This window comes from Falco biarmicus, chromosome 9, assembly GCF_023638135.1.
Source record: "Falco biarmicus isolate bFalBia1 chromosome 9, bFalBia1.pri, whole genome shotgun sequence".
NCBI lineage: Eukaryota > Metazoa > Chordata > Aves > Falconiformes > Falconidae > Falco > Falco biarmicus.
Window position 1 is genome coordinate 17,280,362 of NC_079296.1, and position 23,190 is coordinate 17,303,551.

The window sequence follows — 23,190 nt, forward strand, 5'->3', positions numbered from 1 at the left end:
TTCATCATGTAGCACCCCTACCTTTTCAGCTGCATGCAAGCAAAACAACCAATATTTCTGGTGTCTGGGGTTTTTTGGGGGGGCAAGGGAAGGTTTGCACCCCCAATTTCACTTACAGTGACACCCTTTATTACTCACCTTTACAATATTATTTGACTTGATTACAACACAAAAATGGGGGTGAATGTTCAAATATTTATGTACACACATCACTTTACACAAGCTAATGAAGGTAGAAACTTGTCACAACATCACCCAGAGAAAAACATGAAATTGTGAGTTGCTTTATAAACATAACGGAACCAGGAATACAACAGTTCTGTAACTTCTAAAAAAATTTCTATATATTTCTATTCCTTGTATAGTTTTTATTAGTATTCCTTGTATAGTCTGTAAACTCTCTAGAACAGGCTTGGGTAGAACACACTGAAGTTTCCCATGAAGAACAGACTGTAGAAAGAGAAAATACTAATGTTTTGGCTTGGATTAAAGCCAGTTGGAATTTGTTTATTTACTTTGTCAAGTATTGGTTACTGCCCATATTCAGAAATACTTGTCCAGATAACTCTTTACTTGTTTGCACATTTCTTCAGACTTTTTCATTGCACACTGAGTTTTGTGAGCTATAGGAATTCTGTACTCAACCAAATGGAAGTTTTCCAAAATGTGCAAAAATGCTAGAGGATCTGGTGCAACGTTACAGCTTTGTTGGAAACTAAGGGTTGTAACACCTTCTGACTAAGCATGGCATTGGTAAGAACTTGAGACAGAAAACAAACCAAAAAAAACCTTGCAGATATCTGGGTGCAAGAAGAGAGAGCAACAACTTTTTTCAAAGACTGCTTAATTTAAAAGATAAGCATATGGCTGCACGCATAAAATTTGTGAAATCTGCCACTCTACCTGTCACTTCCAAGTTTATAATAGCATACTGTACACTTCAGCAAGCCATCAAAACCAAGGATTTTATCAACAAAACTAAACACTCTCTGACCTAATGTCTGCTTTTAATACACATATTCAGAGATCCTGTCATATTCCAGTATTAATGTAGCACTTTCCCCTCTCATACTGGTACTACTAATCCAGATGCCTCTTTGCCCACAGTTCTTCTTTCAATACCAGTTCCACAAAGGTTCATCCTCTTCTTTTTCCTGTATTTTTTCCCCTCCTCTTTTTCAGTACTCTCATTCAGACAAAAAAAAAAAAAAAAGAAAAAAGAAAAAAAAGACTTAACTATTATCTTTATATTAAAACCTCTCAACTCTGCCTCAGAGTCCAGTCCACTTTCATTCACATGGCAGAACCTGTCTGATCTCCCGGTATTTCCTTGCCGTATCTTGCTACTAGGTTAAACACCAGAACAGCAAAAGCTTACATTCATGATAATTTCCTAAATCCTTTTCTTTCCTTTCTCATCTCAGCTACCAAAGATTCACTTGGCAACACTGGAGGGCATGATCCACAAATCAGCTTCAAATTATCTCACTGACCTTTAATGTACTCAAACCAGATCATGCCTATGTCTTGCTACTTCCCTACAAGGAAGGGGATATATTTAATACTCCATCTTCGTCAGGATAGCTGTATTTCTCACTTTGGATGTGCTATCTTGCTCCTAACCCACTGTTACATGCTCTTTTAATGATACTGCTGTAAATACCATCCTGTCTCCTCATTTCAACAGATAAGTCTTGAGACAAATTTCCCTTCAGAGAGAAGCCACTTATCTTCTCTCATGCCTTAACAATCTCCACTTTGCTGTTCTTTTGTAAGGGAAAGCCCCTTAATAACAGCCCAGGAACTCACCAGATAACTCATTTCTAGCCTGTCTCTACCAGAGCACCAGTAAAGTCACTTAACAGTACCAAGACAGCTATTATACTATAAATATTGCCTGTGAACTTCAGGTGATCCTAATTTAAACCCTGCATTCTATATTTTGCCATATTTATAAGACATGCTGTCTGTCCTTTTCGTTACTGCACACAGAATTCATGACACAATAAATTCTCCCACAATTAATTTACAGATTTAGTTGGATCTTACAACCCATTTGTGATCAAAGAAAATGCCTCGGTTCCAATTTCAGAAAGAAAAAAAACACTGCTCAGGAAGATTAAAGCTGGTATTTTCATCGTGTTTACATCACATCCATTTATGCCACAAGGTTAGAGGGAGCCGTGGGTTTGAAGTAGCAAAACTTAGAAAGGAAGGCACAAAAAAAAGCCAGAAGCACTAAAAATTAATGGGTAGAGACAAACTGAGATGTAGGATCACACTTTACTCAAGTCTGTAAGAGCACTCTGAACCAGAGCTAGCATCTAGATCTTACTGTCCAGGCAGCATCCATGACAGTCAGTTATTGTATCTACATCTGCAAACAGAACTGATGTTTTTTAAAGCAGAGACCACAAAAGCCAAGCCATATAATATAGACATCAATATTTACTGTAGAAAATACCTTTTAGTCTCACATAATCAACAGTTTTGAACAGAAAGGCTTAAAGCTAAATAGCCTTCTCCATGCTGGTGTTTAAAGGAGCTCTGAAGGAAAAGGTAACTTCTGAAGAGCATGCTAACTGTATACAGCATAATATTTATAAACTAAATGGTAAATTAGAAAAAACAAAGCAAATTGATGTTGTACCGGCTTAATTAATCTTCCAAACAACATAGAGGCTCACAATGATCTATCTGCACTCTACTGGTAAGAGGCCTTGTATCTGAAACTTTACCTACAGTATTTTCACAATTTATTAGCTTGAACATATTTTCAAAATAGTACTATGAGCGTCTATGTCATATAAGAGTATGTATATATTTTTTATACATTATGCATATATTTATATATACATAACTATGTAACATATAAGAGTACTATGAGAGGGCCAGTACCTGTCAGATTTACCTTTGCTCTCACATTTCCAGATGCAAGCTTGATTACACATATTAATCAAACATCAGAAATATTTTTTTTTTTTAAACATTGGTTTTAATTTGTTTCCAACTTTTACCTTAAGAGCACAGAAGATGCAAGAATCACCCATACATTTGTGCGTTGTGATTTGCCGGAAACTGCGGCGGAAAATGTCCAGATGCCAAAGAACCTGAAACACAAAAAGGGACACAGCCAATTTTATGAATATATAAAATCTACATATAAAGCTCTGAGTTAAATTGCACATGCTAAATAATCCCAGAAGTACGTTAATGTCAGTGAACATCACTTTTAAAATGGGATGCCTTTTATCTAAGTGCAAGTTGGCATTTTAATGTCAAGTAGCATTCACATACATTAATTCGCAGTAGGACATCCCTCTGAATTTCTTGCCATATGCTTTTACATTAAAAAAACTCACTTCTTTGTCCATGTGGCAGTTCCATCTTAAACAGCACCTGCCCTGACTGCTCCCCAGCACTGGCACCATGACCAGCCATTGTGGGGGCTGGGCAGAGATGCCAAGGACACCCCACCAACTGCTGGGGCTGAAACTCGTCCACCCTCCCACCTCCCAGGCAGCCTCCTTGTTCTGTGTACAAAGCCCAAATGCTGGAAAAATGGAGCACCAACAGCATATACACTAATAAGCTCCTGCAAGTCAAAACAATAAATTACTACAAGCCGTTATGCCAAGTATTTATATGCCATGCTTACAGGCAGATTTCTAACCCTAACTTGTGTGGGCAGTTACACTTTTCTATCAGGAAAAGTATGCTGGTAAAGCCAGGTACATGGCCAGGTATGGTCACAGCACACATAACCAAGCAGGCTTTTTTATGTTCTGCTAGCAGCACCACCAAATGTTATTATTAAATTTTTCCACTAGGTCTGTGCAATCTTGGGCAATTATATAAAATCTTATCTGTAAAACAGCAACAACGCTGATCTCTGAGGTGTTTCACAGTCAGCTCATATATAAATGTGGTTGGTCCTGGCTGTTTCAGCTTCCACTTGCAACAACTGGACTTTCCTGTAAGCCCCAGAGCAACCAGCCTTTCAGGAGGCAGAAGCTTGCACTGAAAGAAGCCCTGACCTAAATCACGTCTGGCCAGATTCCGGCCAGAGCAGCGAGGTCCCGGCTGGCATGTGACTGGCTAAATGCTTCGTTAGCTTAAACAGAGGAATCAGACTTCTTATTTCTGATTAATTTGTCCAGAGCAACTGGCTAGAAAAAAAAAATTAGCACTCTGAATAAAAGTTGTGCTGGTTTCAAGAAGTGTTTCCAGATGGAACAATTTGTTAACTAAACCATGGCACACAAATGTTATCTAAAATCATATTTAAAAGTACGTTTATTGAATATTTAATCTGTAAAGTTTCCCAAAATTTCAGAATTGTCATAGCTATGTTTATACTCAAACTGTCCCTATACTTAAAGGCCTGGGAGGCAACATAAGCCCTGGAACCATCTGATTATACACAACATTCCTGAAGAACTACTGCAGACTTCACAAAAGGACAAAAAAAATAATAAATTTAGGAACTAGTCCAATTTTTCAATGTAACTGCCTTTAGAGTTTATCTTGAATGTTTACAGAAATACTTAAGAGTAAGGAGCAACAAACATTCAAAAGCCTCTCAGACTAATACTTAATGTTAAAAAATTAAGATAAAAGAACCCAGAACTATGTGTTTTATGACATTATTCCCATGTTGCCTTTTTTTTTTTTTTAATTCAGCTTTGACTGTGAATATTTTTGGTACCCTATTTCTCTTGAACTTTAGAAGGAAACAGTTTATGTAGAAGATTAAGCGTCAGGTCATATATTTTCATCTTCATGTATGACATGTAGCTGGTGTTAGGCTCTGGTCAGTCCTAACCTAAGTTCAGTAACGCAGTATTAAGAGGCAGCTGGGGATTACACCTTACAACTTAACAGATTCAATAAATACAGTACATCACTGGAAACTCCACTTTTCTTATCATTAGTTCTCTCTGTACCAAACCCTGTATTTCATGGCATTTTAAGCCTTATTGAGGGCCACCGGTGTTTGTATTACTTGCATCAGAGGAGTATCTTGAAGGCTGAAGTTAGTCGAGAACCCAATCATGCCCGTGCAAAAAGAAAAAAAACCCACACCATGACATAGTCTATGCTACACAGACAAGTCATATGAACAGATGTAAACTGATGTGGAGAAAGGGTTTAAAACCCTGCAGCCGGATGGACTGGATCTCAAACGTCAGACATTCAAAACATCTAAATGGTGACAATACCTCTACAGCAGCCATAACACTTCACTAAATTTTGACACAGGAAAAGGGTTTTGCTTCTTAATCAAAAGGTAAAGACTAATTACCTAAACTAGGCTACAAGATCAGCAGTTACAAAGAAAATTGGACTATATAAAAAGGATGTTGTGTATTATCAAACCTTGAACTTGACTGGTTCAACAAAAAAGTTAAAACATACTTTTAAGGAATAGACATACTGCAAGCTATGCAGTATTCTATTATTTTAAAATAAATTTTCTACATATATCTTCATCTTCAATTGACATATTACAAGTTTATACCAACAAGAGATTCAAGTACACTAGGTGATGACTATGCAAATGCTGTTGATCTCACCAGGAAAACCTGAAAATTAAAAAACAGCTGTTCTGTAACTCAACTAATCTGCATTTATAAATGTACCTTTATTCTATCTAGGCCCACAAACAATTACATAGTTGAGATTGGATATATTTGTTGCACAGTCAAGCCTAAGAAATACTGCAACAGACAGAGGATGAAGACAGAAACATTTTTTATTCTGCGCTCTTACCTGTAGTGCACTATTGAGGAAGCAACTGTTCTGTCCTGGTTCATTGCTGAGACCTTTACTGGGTGCTATTGAGGTTGTATTTCGTGGAGTAAACATGCCCTGTACATTCCCCCGACCCACAGAAAAGTAATTTCTTTTCCAAGACATCTTCCAGTTTCAACTGTAGAGTATGCAGATTTAGGCTGGTATTTGACTTATCAGCCCCTTCCTTTCTTTCACCAAAATTCAAAACTGGAACAACATCCAATCTTCTTTAAATTACAGTTTAAACAGAATTTATCCTTTCATCAGGACATAGGCAGTTTGCTTCTTTTAAATCCAGCTGAGGATGCTATTCTTCATTTGATGCTTATGTATGCAAGCCTCTCTTTTAGAAGCAGCTACATAGAAAGTCTGCAAACGGGAGGAATCCATGGTCATGCGAGTTCATCTGTTACATTGCTTCTCCCTTTTCCAAACAGGCAGTGACTTCAGGGAACAAATGGCAAATTAAGGAGGTCCAGGGATCGAGAGGAGAAAAACAACAGCTACCTCCTACACCCCCAAAACCCCAGCTTCTCTAATCCTTTTGTAATCCTCCTGCAGAAGATGGGAAAAATCCAATTAGCAAGGGAGCGGAGAAACCAAAACCAAAATAAAACCTTGGCAGCTCCCTTTCAGTTACATCTGTCTTAGGTGATGAAAAAGACATTGTCTTCACAGGAGGAAAAGCAGCAACTCCAAGGACTTGAGAGTGAAGAGCTTTTAAGAAGCAAAAAGTTTTCGATACAGTTCTAACTCTGTGCTCAATCTTTAGAAGTTTCTTCTCCTGATCCTCCTTTTGCAATCGGAATGCCCAGCCGTGCCAGAAAGCTTGAGAGAGAAAAATAATCAAAGGCTTGCGTCATTTAATTACTCTCTTGGTTTTGCGGTGTTCTGCCAAGACCAGTGTTGCCTCACCTCCCACAATACACTGAATCTTCTGAGAGAAAGCAAAAAATACAAACCTTCCTCCACCCAAAAAATAAAATAACATGGAAAAGAACAGAGAATTCTGAGAAAAGTATGTAAAAGCAAGAGAGCTGGAACATGTTGGAAGGATTAAGAAGGAAGTTAGATTAAAAAAATAAACCACAACATTCATGTGAACTCCATGGCAGCTTTTATACATATGCTTTACAATCCTGAAGCGTTAGATTTCTTTAAGATCTCCTAGTCATTCAAACAGCAGCACAAAGATTTGTGTTTCTGTGAACATGCACTAGCACACTGTCCACCCTAGAGCTGTGATTTTGAACTGAACTTGGAAGGCTGGGAAGACAAAGGCACATGGCTCACCCCTGACTCAGCAGCCCTCAGCTCCTCCAGAACAACACAGTCCAACTTTTCTTAATCAGAATCTATGTGTATTTCTAGAAAATCTTACTTCATCTAGGTACGTGGGATCCACAATGTCATCCAAAAGACATTGATGCTTCTGAAGAAGCTGGAAGAATCATTCCATAGAAACTGTTCTTCCCACTACAACTTCTCTTTTTCCACTCGCCTCACTAAAAAAAGAATTTGATCTAAGAAATTCCTAGACACAGGAACCAAAACATTCATGGCAAAACATCTTTTAAAGCTCTTGCAAGTGTAGCCCACCTGCATCTACTTTACAGACAACTGCATAGTATTTTCCAGGGATATTCCTGTTGACATTTAAGATTATCCCACTTTCGATAGGCATAACAACGACTGAATGTACCTATTACAGTTGGTATAAGCAAGATGACTCTATTCCATATATACTGAAGTAGTAATTGTAGCATGAAGTCACTACAAAACAGAGACACAGAGTTTGTGCATCAGCAAAAATTAACTAAGAGAATAATTCCTTAAAAGATACCCTGGGTATCCATGAAGGCGCATCTTTCACCTTCCACACAACTATAAATTCTTCACCTCCTGTCAAAACACAGCAAGAACTTCCTCAACATCTGCAAATGTGTTACGGCAGCCTAACCCATTCCCTTCAGTAATATTTTGTTTGTACTTCTATTAAACTCATTCTACAACTATTAATGAAATCTCAGCATTGCTGTAAGGCAGGCAAATAACTACATACAGATGAACACTCTTCTTGGCTGCCAGCGTGCTGTGCAGAATTTTCAGATGTGCTTGCAAGCCTGCAGACACAGACCATCACCATGCCAGTCGCACAACATTCCTGAGCGCTGAACGTATACAGGACTCATTTCAAAGCAATTTCAGCCTCAGCCCCCTTTCTTTGTTCAATCCCTTAATGAACCATGAGCCAATCATACTCTATGAGGTAATTCAATTTCAAGCAACAATTTAAGGATCGCAGTAAACCATCACCACCTGCAATAGGTGGCTAAGTCCGTGCACAGAGATGGAGCAGAACACTGTGTAGAATGAGCTGTGGCAAGCAGGCTCTGCTACCTCACAAAAACCCCGGAGCCAAGCACTCTGTCTTCTCCCTTCCACAGCACCTACAAAAAGACAGAAAATACAATCCAAAACATGCCCAAGATGCACAGCTGTGAGCAGCACCTACTGAGTGGACTTCAAAAGAAGATTCTGCTCTCAAAATGGCCAAGCTCTGTCAGTTATGTCAAAGTGAATACATTTTTTCTGTTAATTTTTATTGCCTTGGAACCAGAATCAGATTAGAGGCTTTGCAGTTTGCCTGTCACTGCAGCAAGACTACTGCAAGCTGGCCAGGACTCTCACAGTAACCGTGCAAGCTTACCACTCTCACTGCATTTGCACAGGCTTAAGGCTTAACAAACTGGCTTCCTACCACGTGTTTGCCAAGATCGCTCACAGGAGCAAGTTCAGTTTGCTCATTTGGTTACATGGCCTTTGCAGAGCTAAGAACAAGCAGAAAACACTTAAGCTGGTAACAAGCCAGTTAGGGCCAAACCAGAACTCTGGAGACAAAGAGCAGCTTCACACCTGGCCAGCCTCAAAAAAAAACCCCAACTTACCGACATTACATAATAGCTACAAAATACAATCCCGATCAATCTGAAATATATTTAAGACACTACTCACATGAATTGTTTATAGACCCACTTAGTTTCTGCTATAGCTAGTTTTACTAAGTTTTTTACTTAGTTTTACTGCTTTTACTTAGTTCCTTGCTTTTTTTTTTTTTTAGGAAAAAAGGCAATTTTGTAAAAACCAACTGTCATTACTAAAATATCCTGCTTAGTTTCCACCACCACTGATGAACCATCAGTAGTAAAAACTAACCCTCTCATACTTTAAACACCCAACAACCAATTGCTAAGAACACAGCAGTGATCTGTAAAGGACAAAGGCAGCTATTGCTGCACAAGCCTATCAACAGATTTTCTCAAAACATGCTACTTCTCCCAGATACCGTCTCAGTGTGTAAGCCTCCTAAACAGAACTAAAGACAAAAGAAAATTTACTTTCTGAAACAGAATCATGGTAACACTTTGATGACACATGCTACAAGCAGCAAAGAATTATATAGTTACAAGTGAGAAGAAATAATTTTCATATACTGTTTCTGATTACAGAAATTTTTGAGAAAGACCACTCCCTGACTAAGAACACATACAAGCCAACAGCTTTTTCATAGTACAAGGAAAACCCCTACAACTGAATTGCCACTGGAGTTTCCCGGCCTTCTGTAGCATTTTAATATTAGATGACAACAACTGCAGCTCCACATTAAGTCTTGTATTAAAAAAAAAAAAAAACCCACACACAAAACCACCACACACACAAAAATTTAAAAACCCACAACACACACATCCCAGATGACAGATTCAAAAGCTTCAGCTACTGTATGTTCCAGTGGCATCTTGGCAGGACTCCAGAAAACCAAGTCTGAAGTAAAAGACAAATGTATTATCAGACCTGAGAAAATTGTTCTTGTAGGAAAGAGATGGAATTTTCATTGCTGGAAATGTTACTAAAACAGGAATATGACCAAAATAGGAGGAGTGCCAGATGCAAAAGTGTAAATGATGCTCGTGGTTCATTACTTAAAACATTAACTTAGAGACACAATGAACTGAGACAGAAAGCTTAAAAACTTCTAAGGCACTTGAATTTTGTTTATCATATTAAGAACATTATTCACTGGAATAAAGCACAAAATTAATCTAGCCAGCGTGATTTAAAAAGCCAACCACATCCCTGAGAAGTTGCACAGCCTTATAACAATGTTATACAAATGTTACAATAAAGAGTAAACAATATATATAAGAATATATAAAAGTACATGAATGAAAAAAGAAAATCCAACATTCTAGACCTTCCCTCGAATTCATGCTGTTTGGCAACAGCTTTCTTTGGGAAGGAGAGTGGACTCCCAGCCACAGAGATGGGCTCAACAGACAGAAGGGCATGGGACACCACTTCCATCGCATCTCCAGCAATGCAGCCCCAGAGCAAAGCTGGCCATGGTTCAGCACGAATTTCTGGCCTGAAGAAATCTGAGTCTGTCCTTGGGACAGCAGAGTACAACACTCTACGAGACACGTACCACTTTAACAGTTTAAAGTCCCTGTTCATTCTCATTCGCTTGCTAAATCAATCACATAGAATCATAACATCTCAAGTTGAAGCCTTTGTTCTCTCATGGGGTTCCACTACCACTGTTTATTTTAAGGGGGGGAAAAAAACCCACTCCCCTCTTACTGCAGTCTCACGTCTCTCCAAAAGTATTATGCTATTGCTTGAAGAATCATTCCAGGAACATGGCTGCAGTAAAACAACCCATTTAGGAAAGGAGATGCTTCTATTTAGCACTAGATATGGCTGAAACACCAATTAAGTATTTATCACACTGTTAAATAAGAACAGAGGTGCAATGTTTATTTTTCAGTACTTCAGTTTCTGAAGAAACTTCCAAAACACAGAACAAAGTAAACACTTCAATGTGTGAATGCATGTTTTTTTAGAAAAAAAGATCCCCACACACCCAAGACCCCACCACCTTTTCTGGTGGTAGGGAGTAAATTCATGGTGTTGAGGACAAATCGTCCTTTAACGTGCCACATCTCTGAAAGACTAAGTAGACAAGAAAGGGCTTTTAAGTCCCTTACTTTTTTTCATTAGAAAAAGAGAAAGAATTGTCCAAGACAACGGATCTTGGTGAAAGTTTTCACCAGATGGCTCCCAGCAGGGTGGCTTTTTTGAAGGAAACATAGGAACAATCCCCTTGACTGATCCCCATGGCTGTTCTCAGGGAAGACATACTTTCTCCATGTAGCTGAAATGATAAAAGTATTTGCTAATTTCTGCATGGGTTAAATTATATTTAATTGCAGAGCTATCAATATTAAGACCATCATTTACAGTTTAGACATCCCAAAGGATAGCCAGCTTTGTAAGTCAGTCTAAATTCAACCTTGAAGGCGATGAAATAAAAGAGGGACAGAAAAAGCTCCCATTACCAAATCACCATGAGGCTGAATGAAGAAAATAATGAACAGGACAGAGATCTTAGAGGCAAACATCCCTGACAGAAGGCAGCTGCCCTACAACCAAAGAGGGGATAACTTCCTCCTCCTAAGGATGTCTCTCCTTCTTGAGGTTCTTAGCTAGCCAGAAATACTGAACACATTTCTTTGTGCACCTAGACGATACAGCATAACTACAGAAAGGTACAATTATTTCCATTGATCTCTACCTCCAAGAATTATTTTATAGTGTAAATGGGACAACACAGGAAAAAACCCAACCTTTTGCTTTACACATGCGTTTTCCCAGTCTTGATTGCTATGCTGAGAAAAGAGGTAGGAAAAAAAAAAAGCCTGTGATGCTTTTGCTGTCAAGCTTACACCATTTGGCAGTCTTAAAGGAACAACTTAATTGCCCAGCCAACCAGGTGGAACCAGGAACTGCAGCATCTGACATCACCGCTGATGCCCAGGACAGACTCATATCGGTATGCCTTACTTTTCATTCTGCTGTTGTACAATTCCTAGTCTGTGAAGTGTTGTAAAGTAACAACAAAGGTGTATCAGAGACCTTAGGCTAACTCCCCCAGAACCACTTTAGAAAATACAGTGAGTTTGCATAAGGTTATGATAAAAGGTCTTACATACGCCAGGTAAATGTTTCCACTTACCTGATGCAAAAGTAATTATCCAAACATTAGGCCAAAAGTTGCTAGTAAAGACCACCAAAATTATCTTGGAGTTTAGATTAAAAACAAGTCTCCCCAAATCCACAGATGTACTTCTTTAGAAAGTAAGGGTACAGCAAGCCTGCGACAAACACTACAGGTTTCCCAGAAGACACAGTGAAGGCCACTTCTGAGAGACCTCCTCAAAACAATGGCAACTAAAACTGATGGGCATAGACAGAACAGTGAGCAAACTGGGGGTAATGCACATCCCTGGCTAAAACCACAGTGATTTTAGTCACTACCACTGAACTTGTATATCCTACCAAGCTCTAGGCAAAACTGTAGGCAGGTTACCAATGGGCCAAATTGCCTCTTGGGAATACAGCTCCCTGTAGTGGCAACGCTGGCATTTCTGAACTAGTAGACAGCTTACTGCTTCTACAGTGATTGGAGGGAGAAAACTGAACAAAATTTTTAATGAAGAAAGAACATGTTTTTATGCCAACTTTTCAAACCAACAAATAACCCATGAAAACAAAACCAAACCACTCCACGTTCCTGTTAAGTGCCCAGATCAACAAGGGGTGTGGGAGAGACCATGTCCTGCAGAAACACCCCAAAGTGAGACTCTGCAAGCTGCTGGGGTCAAGTATAGCTTTACACTGCATGAAGACATTCTTTATAGCAAGCAGTTCTCAAGTATCTTCACCAAAATGCCTATGGATTTTATAAAACTATAGTGGACTGTCTCTTAAAACAGTGTAATGAAATCTTGCAAACACTTACCTAATCTGAATCATTTGATTTTAAGCCTGACAGTCAGCCAAATCTATTTAAAGAGCATCTCTCACAGTAAAAAAAAAAAAAAAACAGCAGAAAGCCACTGGCTTTGAACTGCAGAAGGTTCGGTGATGGTGGAAAGCTGGAAATTTCTACCTACTGAAGATTGAGAGGAACATCTCTGCTTCTTCCCAGCTGCCTATAGGTGCTTCTCCAGGGTTACAAAGTCTTAGAAGTCATTTCTGTGGCCCTTCCTGAAAGAACATCCATCTTCTGTGCAAACTTACAACCACACAGGCTTTTGTTTGAAATGGTGGAAAAGTATGTCACTTAACACACTGTGCTACTTAGAGATAGTAGGGCAGCCGTGTCCAGACTTTCATAAAGCAGTTACAGGTACTCAAAGTATCCAGTTGGCTCTCAAATAATCAGAAAAGCTATGAAAACCCATCCAGTAAAGAACTGCAATACAACATGACAACCATTCAAAGGCAAATTACAATAGAAATTAAAATTTTAAAAAGCCAAACACACAGCTCTAAATATCTAATGCCAGTATTACAGCCTTTTCTGATCGAAAATAACTTAACCTGCAAGATCATCTAGAAGGTTCTAGGGGAAAGCATCTCTTCTTCGAGACTGCATTTTATAAAAGCACAATGTGGGATAATCAAGTAATGAAAGGCTTCTGTTTGAAGACAAACAATGAGAGAGATTAGGTCAGAACTAGAGATGCAAAGGCCACGTTATTTACTTTGTGTGGGGCTTACTGCCAAAACACACTTCACTCCCCAGATAACACTTTTACTCATATCAAAAACATGGTATTAATAACCACTGATCTCATGCATCATAGTACTTTCGGCACACGCATTTGCTGTGGAGGTTACCCGGAATGGAGGCAGACGAGCCCACAGCTTTGTGTCCTATTTCTGAAATCCTTCGGAAGCAGCTGCCCCCCTTTCTGTTACACAGCCCAAAGGATCTGTTATTTCAAACAACTTTTCCCTGACAGTTGAAGAGGGAAGGAATATATATAAAATTAAAGAAGTCTGTCCAGCCTGAAGTAAATTCAAACCATTTCAAAACAATTTGCACTCCCTTCAGATTTCCCCCTCACAGCTGCCCAGTTCTTTAAGACTGCTGTACATGACAATAAAAGCCTGTATCTTAACACACCCGGATTCCCAAAACACTTATCCTAAATTTTTATCTTCCTTTCTACATGAAGTCCATGTTTGTTCTCCCAAGCCTGTATTTAAGCACCCTACCTACCCGGTCTAGGCTTGGTGCTGGACATTTCACAAGGAGGGAGGGTGCGGTAAAACCAGTCTTTCATCCCACTCCGTATGGAACTTGCGAGGTTTGGATAAATGGGGAAAACATGGCAGCTTCAAATGTTATGCAAGTGCTCAAAAGCAGTTAAACATCACCAATCAATCCTGTGTAACACAGAAAATCATGACAAATAGGAACAGGGCAGGCTGTCAAACATATGGTGAAATGGAAGGTTCTAGTCTGATTCTAGCAAATGCTGAGCCAGCCTCCTGCTGCCAGTTACTCCCTTTCCAAATTTTCACCTTGGCTCTCCAACGGGGAGCTTCAAGATAAATTGAGTATTTGATTCAATCTCCACATAAACAAACACTTTCACCACAAAATTCTGTATTTCACAGCCCTCGGCTACTGCAACAAGATTTCAAGCCGCTTTTTCCTGTGGCATCTTATTCACAAGAAAATAATTGTCTCTCTTTCAGTAATACCACTGACCCAAGAAAACAAAGATTTTCTACTTTGGCTTGCAAATTCCAACCCAACAATGACTAAAGCATTCCTAGAAGCTTTGAGAAGTAGTCAGTAGTATTCAGCAACATAAGGCTTAATGATGACTGTTTAAATCCTAAAATCCTGCTGCCATTCTTTTCCTGACCTTGCAGACTTTCACTGCTGAACAGAAAAATTCTTCCTCTTCTCTAACAGCTACCTCGTTATAACTAAGAGTTCTCCTGTCAATCTTCACACTCTGTTCTTTCCTTAAACAGAAATCTGTAGCAATCAACTCCCAAATCATATACTGTTCACATTACAGCACCACAAATTCCTGTGTTTCATTAAACTCTCTCTCATTATACCTTGATTTCAGTAATGTTTGAAACAACTGAATGTGTTAATACCCACACATCCACATACAATATAAACCACAGGTAAGCAAGAAATGGATTTTTGCGGGAAGACAAGCCAACAGGACTCCGGCGCCATTAGTACTTCAATTTCAAAGGAAAGACAATGCAGATTAAGCAAAGGCAGCAACACATTGAGACTAGCCATAGACGTTTACCAAACGGATGGCCTTCGGGCGGGTAAGTAGGTCTTTCCAGTGATGTGTTAAAGACCTTGGTCAAATACTGCAATGTAGTGTTCTCTCCAGGCAGTGCTCGAGGGGAAAGATGACACCTAGGGCAGAAAGCAGTTTCATCAACACAGGCACATAATGGACTTTTTGATACCACTGGCCAGTGAAAACCTCCATAGCGGGTGGGCAGACACAATTCCTACCTCCCTTGTGATCAACAGCTGGGGCCAGACAATATATTTGATAGTACTAGAACAGCATTTACTCCCTCCCTCTTTTCTCTTGTCTCAGGATAATATTTGGTATTAAGATAATGGTTATAGCTTATTCTCAAACTATTAACTCGTGGTATTTTGTGTTTTACCTGTACCACCATTACCACATGTTAAGATGGCTTGTAACACTCATGTTCCTGCCAGACTAACAACATTTGCAGGTGCAAAATTAAAGATGTATAGAGGAGTTTGTGCAAACAAAGCACAGGCAGAGAGAGTAAAGAAAGAGCAAGCAGCAGCTCAAGTGCCTGTGCTGGGTCCCAGTATTAAATGCTTAGATCATTTTTTCCTGCCTTGCTAAAACTGGCAAGCAGCAGGAGGGTTGCTGCACCACAGAATATTATATAGATTAATACTTCCACATAAAAATATAGAATCATGCACCCAGCATCCACAACATGCTGATTATTCCTCTTTTTCTAAGCAGTCATCTGTGCTGTACAGCTATAAATAACATTTCAGCAGCATCACGAGTGTGCACACACATGCATAAGCACTTAATAATCTCAACTTGGGTTTAAGATCATTACTATTTAGTTTTAGAGGAATAAGCATAACTAACAAGAACAAGAGAGTTGGGTTTGCTTCATTTGGCTGTGTATACAGAGGCCTTTTCCCACAAAACCCACTGAAGACTTCAGGACCCGAGTAGGAAAAACATGTGCACGTACCACAAGAGAAAGCTTACTGAATCGAAACATTCCATCTCCAACAACAGTTAATAGCATATGGGAAGAGTAAAACAAACATGTTGGGGAAACATACCATGATACCACACACCTCACCAACAACCTGGAAGACAAGCAGAGGGAAGAGAGCTCAAAGCCTAATTTCTTGTTTTCTCTGGAAAACAGCAGACCAGCAGAAGAAAACATCTGATCAACGCACTTAGGGAAAGACAGAGGAAAAGACTTTGTGCGAGCTGATGAGGAATTGGGGTTGGGTTTTTTTCCCCTTTTTTAAACAGGGAGCAAACAGACATGACCAAATCTCAAAACTTTACCACCCAAACTTGCACATGGTGCTCTTGTCTTTCACTATCAAATCCAGCCTTTGTAATATGCTACCATGGCTCCCGCACCCCAGCACCAGACCTGGCCAACTGGCCATTGCTGGCTGAGCTGATGTACCATGGACATACCATGCCGCAGCCACAGCCCCAATCCATCATATGATCTCAAAGTAACTGGCCATTTTGCAGGGTTCCGTGTGTTTTAAAAGAAGAGGATAATGACAACTGAATGCACAACAGTCTTGGACTCACAGCTAAACATCAAATATGGGCAAGGCCACGTAATGATTCCTGCCTGCAAACAGAGGAAAGGAGCCCTTGTATAACAGGACACAGCTGAAATTTTACTTTCTTTGAGAAGTCCCTTACAAATAGAAAACTTACCCTGCTTAAATACTTCTGCTATGAGACATTCTGAAAGATGTACTAGAATAAGCATTTTGAAGAACAAAAAAACCCCTGGTATCTGTTTATCAAGCAGCTGTAAAAAAAAGCCTTCAAATCCAGTTCAACCTATTTCAACTGTGTGAAAGCTGGCATAGACGGCTAAACCAGGCAAAAGGTACTTTCTCTGATTTTGTATACAGTATATTTGTCAGAAATACATTTCAGAAACTAAAACATTACAGAATACGCAACAGTATACACAGATGGAAGCTTCATGTGTGCAAAGCAGATTGTACCCTATAAACAAGTTACCTGAAATACAGATCTTTCATTTTAAGTTAGAACTAGAAGGTGAAGCCATAAGATTTGCATATGAACTTCCACAAAACTCTGGCCTCTTTGAATTCAAAGTCTGAATTCAGATTTTTAAGTTATGATCCAAAGAGACTGTTTATGTAAGTCTTAACAGATGCTACCATAAAGAACTACTTCCACATTGAATTTGAAAACTTACACAGCTCTTTCCTTACAGATTTTATTATCTTAAAGTCTTGACATCTGCTGGGGAAAAAAAGCTGCCGTTCATTCTGTAAAATGCAGAAACAATGATACAATTACCTTGTATCAAAACCAGGCTTATGGAGGAGGTGTTATTGTTTTCATTTGGAAAGGTTATTTCATCCTCACCAGAAACGTACTGTGAAACTACCAAATGCAAAAGGGATTATTTTGTGCCCTGCTGTGGCCTGGAGAGATCCACAAAGCATGAAAGAAACTCTTGTTAAGTACAAGCAGCCTCTGTCCTAATGGGTCACAGAAGCAGAAGCTGTGCAAATGCAGTATAATACAAGCTGAATAGACCAGTTGGGTGTTGGGGTAAGAAAGAAGAATGATGTCAACAGCTTTGATTTATTTTTTCTCTGCCTGGTGATGAAATGACACTACTGAGTGGCACCAGAAGCTCCCTACAAAAAACCAAACAAACCAGGAAGTGCTCAAGAGGAGGTGTATATACCATGAAAGGCACCTTTCTATATTATTTGTGGGTTGCTCATTGACAGAAAAAGAGCATGAGAGGTAGTTTGCAAGAGTTCATCTCTTTACAGCTGGAAGAAGGCTGTTAAATATGAAATTGAAACAGAATTCTGTGGGTTCCTGGGGAAGTCATAATACATTTAAGCAACTGGTACATGTGGAGAGGAATAAAGCTTTTGTTGTTATTTCAAAGCAGAATGAAAAAGAGCAAGTCTGAGAGTATGTAAACATGTCCCCATATACAGAAATGAGGCCTGGCTCAATAGCACTGCAAAGTACCCAGCCAACAACAAATGCTAAAGCCACTGAGTTCAACACTGAAAGAGTAGCTAGAGAAAACAGCAGCCTTGCTCAACTTCAGACAATAGAATTTCAGCCTAGGCTGTACATAAAAGGATGTAAATAAAAGGATGCTTACTTCACAGATTTAGTTTCAGCAATGGTTCAACTGTTTCAATGCTGCTGTGGGTATGAGCTCTACTGAAAAGCAAGCAGCTACTTCTGTTACTCTTGCAGATCTGATCCTGCACCAATGGCTGAAACGGCTTGTGAAACTAAAGCCACATATCCTTCCAACAGTAACTCCCACGAGTGCTGCAAGGTTCAGCACAAAGGACTACACAGCTTCTGGCTTAGTCCAGACCACAACACATGAAATTCAGAAAGCACAGCATCCTGAACCGATGTTATATTCCGTGCACTCTGTTCACCTTTCTCCCCCCCTTCCCCCCCATAAAGAACTAAGTCTACAGTCTGAACTGATGTGTCCCATCCCTTCCAGCAGAGTGCCTCAGGGAACGAGGCTGCGGGTGGAACACATAAGAAGCTTTGGGGAAAGGTCTCAAGGCAAGAGACAACAGCAGCTGTAGGGGTTCTTCCACTCCATCACAGGCAGCAGGGGATGGGGAAGTAACTGGGTCTCAGGATGATGTCTTTTCTGTAACTGTTTGGTTTCTGGCTTCTAAATATGTATGTGATCTCTTAAGAGTGTGGCTGTGCCACATAGGACCCTTGGGAGCAGGGATACAGCCCCAAGTTCCCTTGTCCCACTTGGGGAAGTACCAAGGGTGTTCAAAGGAGAGCGCTCCAGGGACTGCGGGGTATGGCTGGTCTTAGATGTGGCACAAAACTTCTAAGAGACCTGTGGGGCCACTCAGTGACTACCAGGCTGGAAAGCAGGGAAATGGTGGGCAACAGGTAAGTTGCACACAAGCTTATTTCCATCTTGTTTTCCCTAGCTCTTTGGAATTTTCCCTTTTTAAAAAGCAAACTTTCTAGTACTTATTTAAATAAAATTTAGCTTTTTTGATGATAAAATCCTTTCAGTCTTTTGGGAGCTCCACAGGAGAAGGGTTAGACACATCCTCTTCAAATCTGTGGACTCCAGATCCTGTCATAGCAATCAAAGACAGTCTTCAAGGCTTGCTTCTTCCCACAGCCACCCCCACACCAGCACCACCCAGAGCTGGTCACAACACGGAGCCTTCACCTTCCAGTTGCACAGCAGAGTGGCATGCCACACATTGGCCACACCTGCTCTTGCCAAATCCTGTTAGGACAAGACCTGCTGATATTGCTTCAGGCTCGTGTCTCTGAGCATTGTAATGCTGCACAATAGAAATTGTTTTCCCCAGAATTCCCTAGACAACATGCTGGTGACACAAAAAAAATTGCTGAAGGGACGTAACTCTTGCACTTAACAGGAGGAGGGTCTCGAGAAGATTAGCAACTTGGTACAGAAAAAGATGCAGATCCAGAACGCCAGCAAACCAATAAAAGGACAAAACCAAACACTGTGGTGTTTAAAAGTCCACTCCCTCAGAATAACCACCCTTCAAGGAACGATCACCTGACATCTAGGAAAGCAACATCTGTAAAAGCTATCCTTATCAAGAAGGGTTACCACACCAGGATGGTATTTTTAGTCACCTCACTACACCACAATAAATGCTTTGTTGAGAAATCGTGTACAAATTTTTCCTTCAATACTTGAAGAAAGCATTCACACTGTTACTATTATTACCCACTGCTTAGCCAGCATTACAACATGTAACACTTCTTCATACACACCTGTAAGGGAGACAGGAAAAAATATTCTATCCAGACTAAAAGTCTATGCACCCTTCCTCTGTGATTAAGAAAATAAATAATAGACATGCGTGTACACATGTGCAACCAAGTGGCTGACCTGGAAAAATCTTACATTTCTGCTGCACTGGGACTGAAGTCACTCCATTTGAAGCTAAACTGCTCTAAGCTTGAGCCAAAACGTGCTGTGTTAGATGTATTTTCTTTGCTAAACTAGAAGGAAGCTCTTCTAGCTTTTTAGCATTCTCATTTTTTCCCATCCCCCCAAGTTCTCCAATTCCAATACACCCTGGTGACCCAGGTACTCATCAATTAGGACAGTGAGAGTAATGCACATTCTCTTGTGGAATTGAGCACACAAGAAACTTGCAGACCTTTTGTGGAATTTCATACATATCAATACATCAGCTAAAGATACTATTATTATGATCCAAAACACCAGAACCTGAAAAGCCACAACTGAAAAATGGATGAAATGACATGGCTGCGACACACTACTAATTGGAAGAAGTAATCTTGTCTCGCAGCTTACATCCATGACAACTCCCAGGAGAAACAGCAACTGATTAACATCACTTGGCACTTGGTGGAGTCAAAAAACTGCTGTACTGCAAAACACAAATGCATTTGTCCCAGCTCTCTTCATTTTGCTTCTTGATCACTAGAAAATTATTTTTCTTGACTAAAACAATATAGATATGTTTTTATCTATTCCAAAGAGTATTATGAACATATTTTTTTCTAACACATTGCTTTGACTATATTCCACATTCCCCCTTCCCACAGTACATTAGTCTCCCTGTATTTGCTTTGAAGGGCCCTTGGGTCTAGCACAATATTGACTTTCCCACTTATAAGTGCATTATTAAATCCTGCCCCCAAAAGTTGATGGTGCCAGCCTTTACCAGCCATTTGTTACATTATAAAGCAAGTGCTTCTGTTTTCTCTCCCTCAGAGAAGATGGAAACATACCAAAAAACATCTACAAAACTATCTGGTTATCCTCCAAATCACTCCTTTCCTGCCAAGCACGGAGAAGCTCAGCGGCAAGGCAGCAGGTGTGCCAAAACCATTGTTCATCGTGACAGCCACCACAGTCTGCTTCCTTCACTCCTCTGGCTGCTTGACATGTTCCTCTGGCCTGAGATGGGGAACCCTCTAACCCGGAATCTGCCTGTTTGGGTTTTTAAGATACTCAAGACTCTGAGATTACCGCCCCAACCTATAGGTATAACTGCATTACAAATTAACAACTTCAGAAAACACACACACACCGTATGTCCAAGGCAATGCTTCACTGTCGAAGAATAGCAAGAGGTTTCTTGAACCACCAGTTTTTTGGGAGGGTGGGAAGGGGGAAAGCAAGCCTATTTTCTAACTCCCACCGAGTAAAATGTACTACAAGAAAGACCTATCATCTCAGAGAGGCAATGTCTGAGAGCAATCACGAACCCAAAATCTCACAGCCACCTCAGCAGGGAAGAGGGCACCCCCCTCTCTCCATCCCAGTGCTCTGGGACAGGTAGTTAACACCTCTGCTCCTTGGCTTACACCAAATTCAGCTCACAAAATTAGCCCCCCCCTTTTTTTTTTTTTCCAGGGGCGGGGCGGGGGGGAAGAGGGGAGGAGAGGGGCTTGCTTTATTTCCTACTGATTTAGTGATTTAGTCAACTCATCAAGAAGTTACAGCCAGGGCAAAGAGAGCAGGACTTCCTCTTCCAGGTGTGGAGCAGCTGAGCCCTGCCTCAGCAGACTGATCAATCTCTATGGCAGCCTAAAGCACACCAGGATTACAAAGAAGTTATTCCTTCAGAAAAATATGGAATGCCTTTGAAAAGGCATAATGTTTATTACACTGAATGATGAGCAGCCAAAATGATACACAGACTATTTCCCCCTCCCCAGTGACAGGCTCTAGGACTAGATTTATCATTTTGTGGAATTAAAACCTCTGCTTAGTATCACCAAATGTGTGAAAACAGTTTGTGATTTTTTTTCAAATCTACAAATTTAAACAAAGATGTACTTCATGCTGAGCTGAAGGAGCATGAAGTTTGGAATAGCAGTGGTAGACTTCCAAAATTCACAAGATAATTGCTATTTGTTTTGGAAACAAGACACTTCACAGAAGGCAGGGGATCAGGAAACCAGCCAAAGCAAGATGACTTTCACAAATCAACACATTAATATAATAGAAAAGCTCTACATATATTTAATACCTCATTTCATTACCAACTTTCTAACACAGAATTCAACAAGTAGAGGGAAGCAAAACTGCATCTACATCATCAAAAAAGCAGCCCCCAGAGCTTCTGACTAGGTAATAGTATTAGTTACAAAGTAACAAGGATGAAAAATGAACTGCCAATATTCCTTCCAGCTGTGACAAATGTTAAGGTGAGAAGAGATTCTGACTGGCTTCACCTTCAAATTTATCACGGATACTATTAGTCAGAACCAGCTACAGCATCGCGGACCAGAGCCAGCTTATGGCTTAGAAAGTGCCTTTCACACAGGTAGCAGAACATAAAACATACACATACTAAACACCATTAGACAGAAAGATTGTAATATTGAAAAGCGAACTAATAACAAAACTGAAGCAATACTCTTCTTTGCATCTTAGAAACAAAGGCACTCTACATTGGCCAGCAGTATTTTCTACCTTTCAGTACCATATATAGGAGAGAATTCCTGTGACAACTTGGGATTCAATAAAATAAATCAGTCATGTCACAGCGGTGGTGGCACCACATTAAAACTGATTTAAGAATCAGAAAGACCTACCTTCAGAAGCCACTTTCTATTTACTGCGTGAACTCCATACTGGTATTGCAACAAAAGCTGGAGCTCAGAGCGGGTTGAGAAAACTCTCAGAGGACTCGCTGCTGGAGTAACTGCTCTGAGTAATACTTGCATGGAAAAATTATTTAAGGGAGGAGGAAAGAGCTAGAACAGCGTGGGAGGGGACAACCTGCTGTTTCGAACAATAGGAAGCTGTTAAAACAAAAAAACAAGGGCCTCCCTCAGCACAGGAAAGCCTCGTTTGAAAAGTGTTGCCCCCGCTGCCACCTACCAGGCAGACAGTTCTGCCAACAGAGATAAGGCCAGAGGCCCAGCTTACCGACAGTTCCCTTCGGAAACAGAGCCAGGCAAGAGAGAGGAAGGTTTTCCAAACCCTTTTATAAAAAAGATCAGACTGGGGGAAGAGGGGGAGATAGGGCTGTAAGGGATGACTTCATTTTACAGCAACAGCCTGCTTGTGCAAGGCAGGGCTGCCCTTGCTGCAACGAGCAAACTGGCAAGGTTCCTGCAAACTGCTTAGTTAAACACGAAGGATGTTTTCTCATAGGAGGGGCTGATAACCAGGAGTGACATCTAGCCATTTAAC

General features: G+C 40.2%; 1 protein-coding gene across 11 annotated transcripts in view; it reads right to left on the reverse strand.

Annotated features, from left to right (window-relative positions):
- The window catches only part of USP54 (ubiquitin specific peptidase 54), a 102,475-nt gene that overhangs the window by 46,957 nt on the left and 32,328 nt on the right, over window positions 1-23,190 (reverse strand). For 7 of the 11 annotated variants that reach the window (XR_008823893.1, XM_056351702.1, XM_056351695.1 and 4 more), the window contains exons 2-3: window positions 5,773-6,624; window positions 3,018-3,110 (exon numbers count right to left, since the gene is read on the reverse strand). Coding sequence is in view for 9 of the 11 variants with exons in the window: in XM_056351702.1 (XP_056207677.1) it covers window positions 3,018-3,110; window positions 5,773-5,919 (240 nt within the window). In the remaining 2 variants the exon portion in view is untranslated. Of the gene's footprint in view, window positions 1-3,017; window positions 3,111-5,772; window positions 6,625-7,177; window positions 7,338-10,841; window positions 10,861-22,586; window positions 22,927-23,190 lie in introns of those variants that run through there. The other 4 variants (XM_056351697.1, XM_056351700.1, XM_056351699.1 and 1 more) reach the window with 4 other exon arrangements.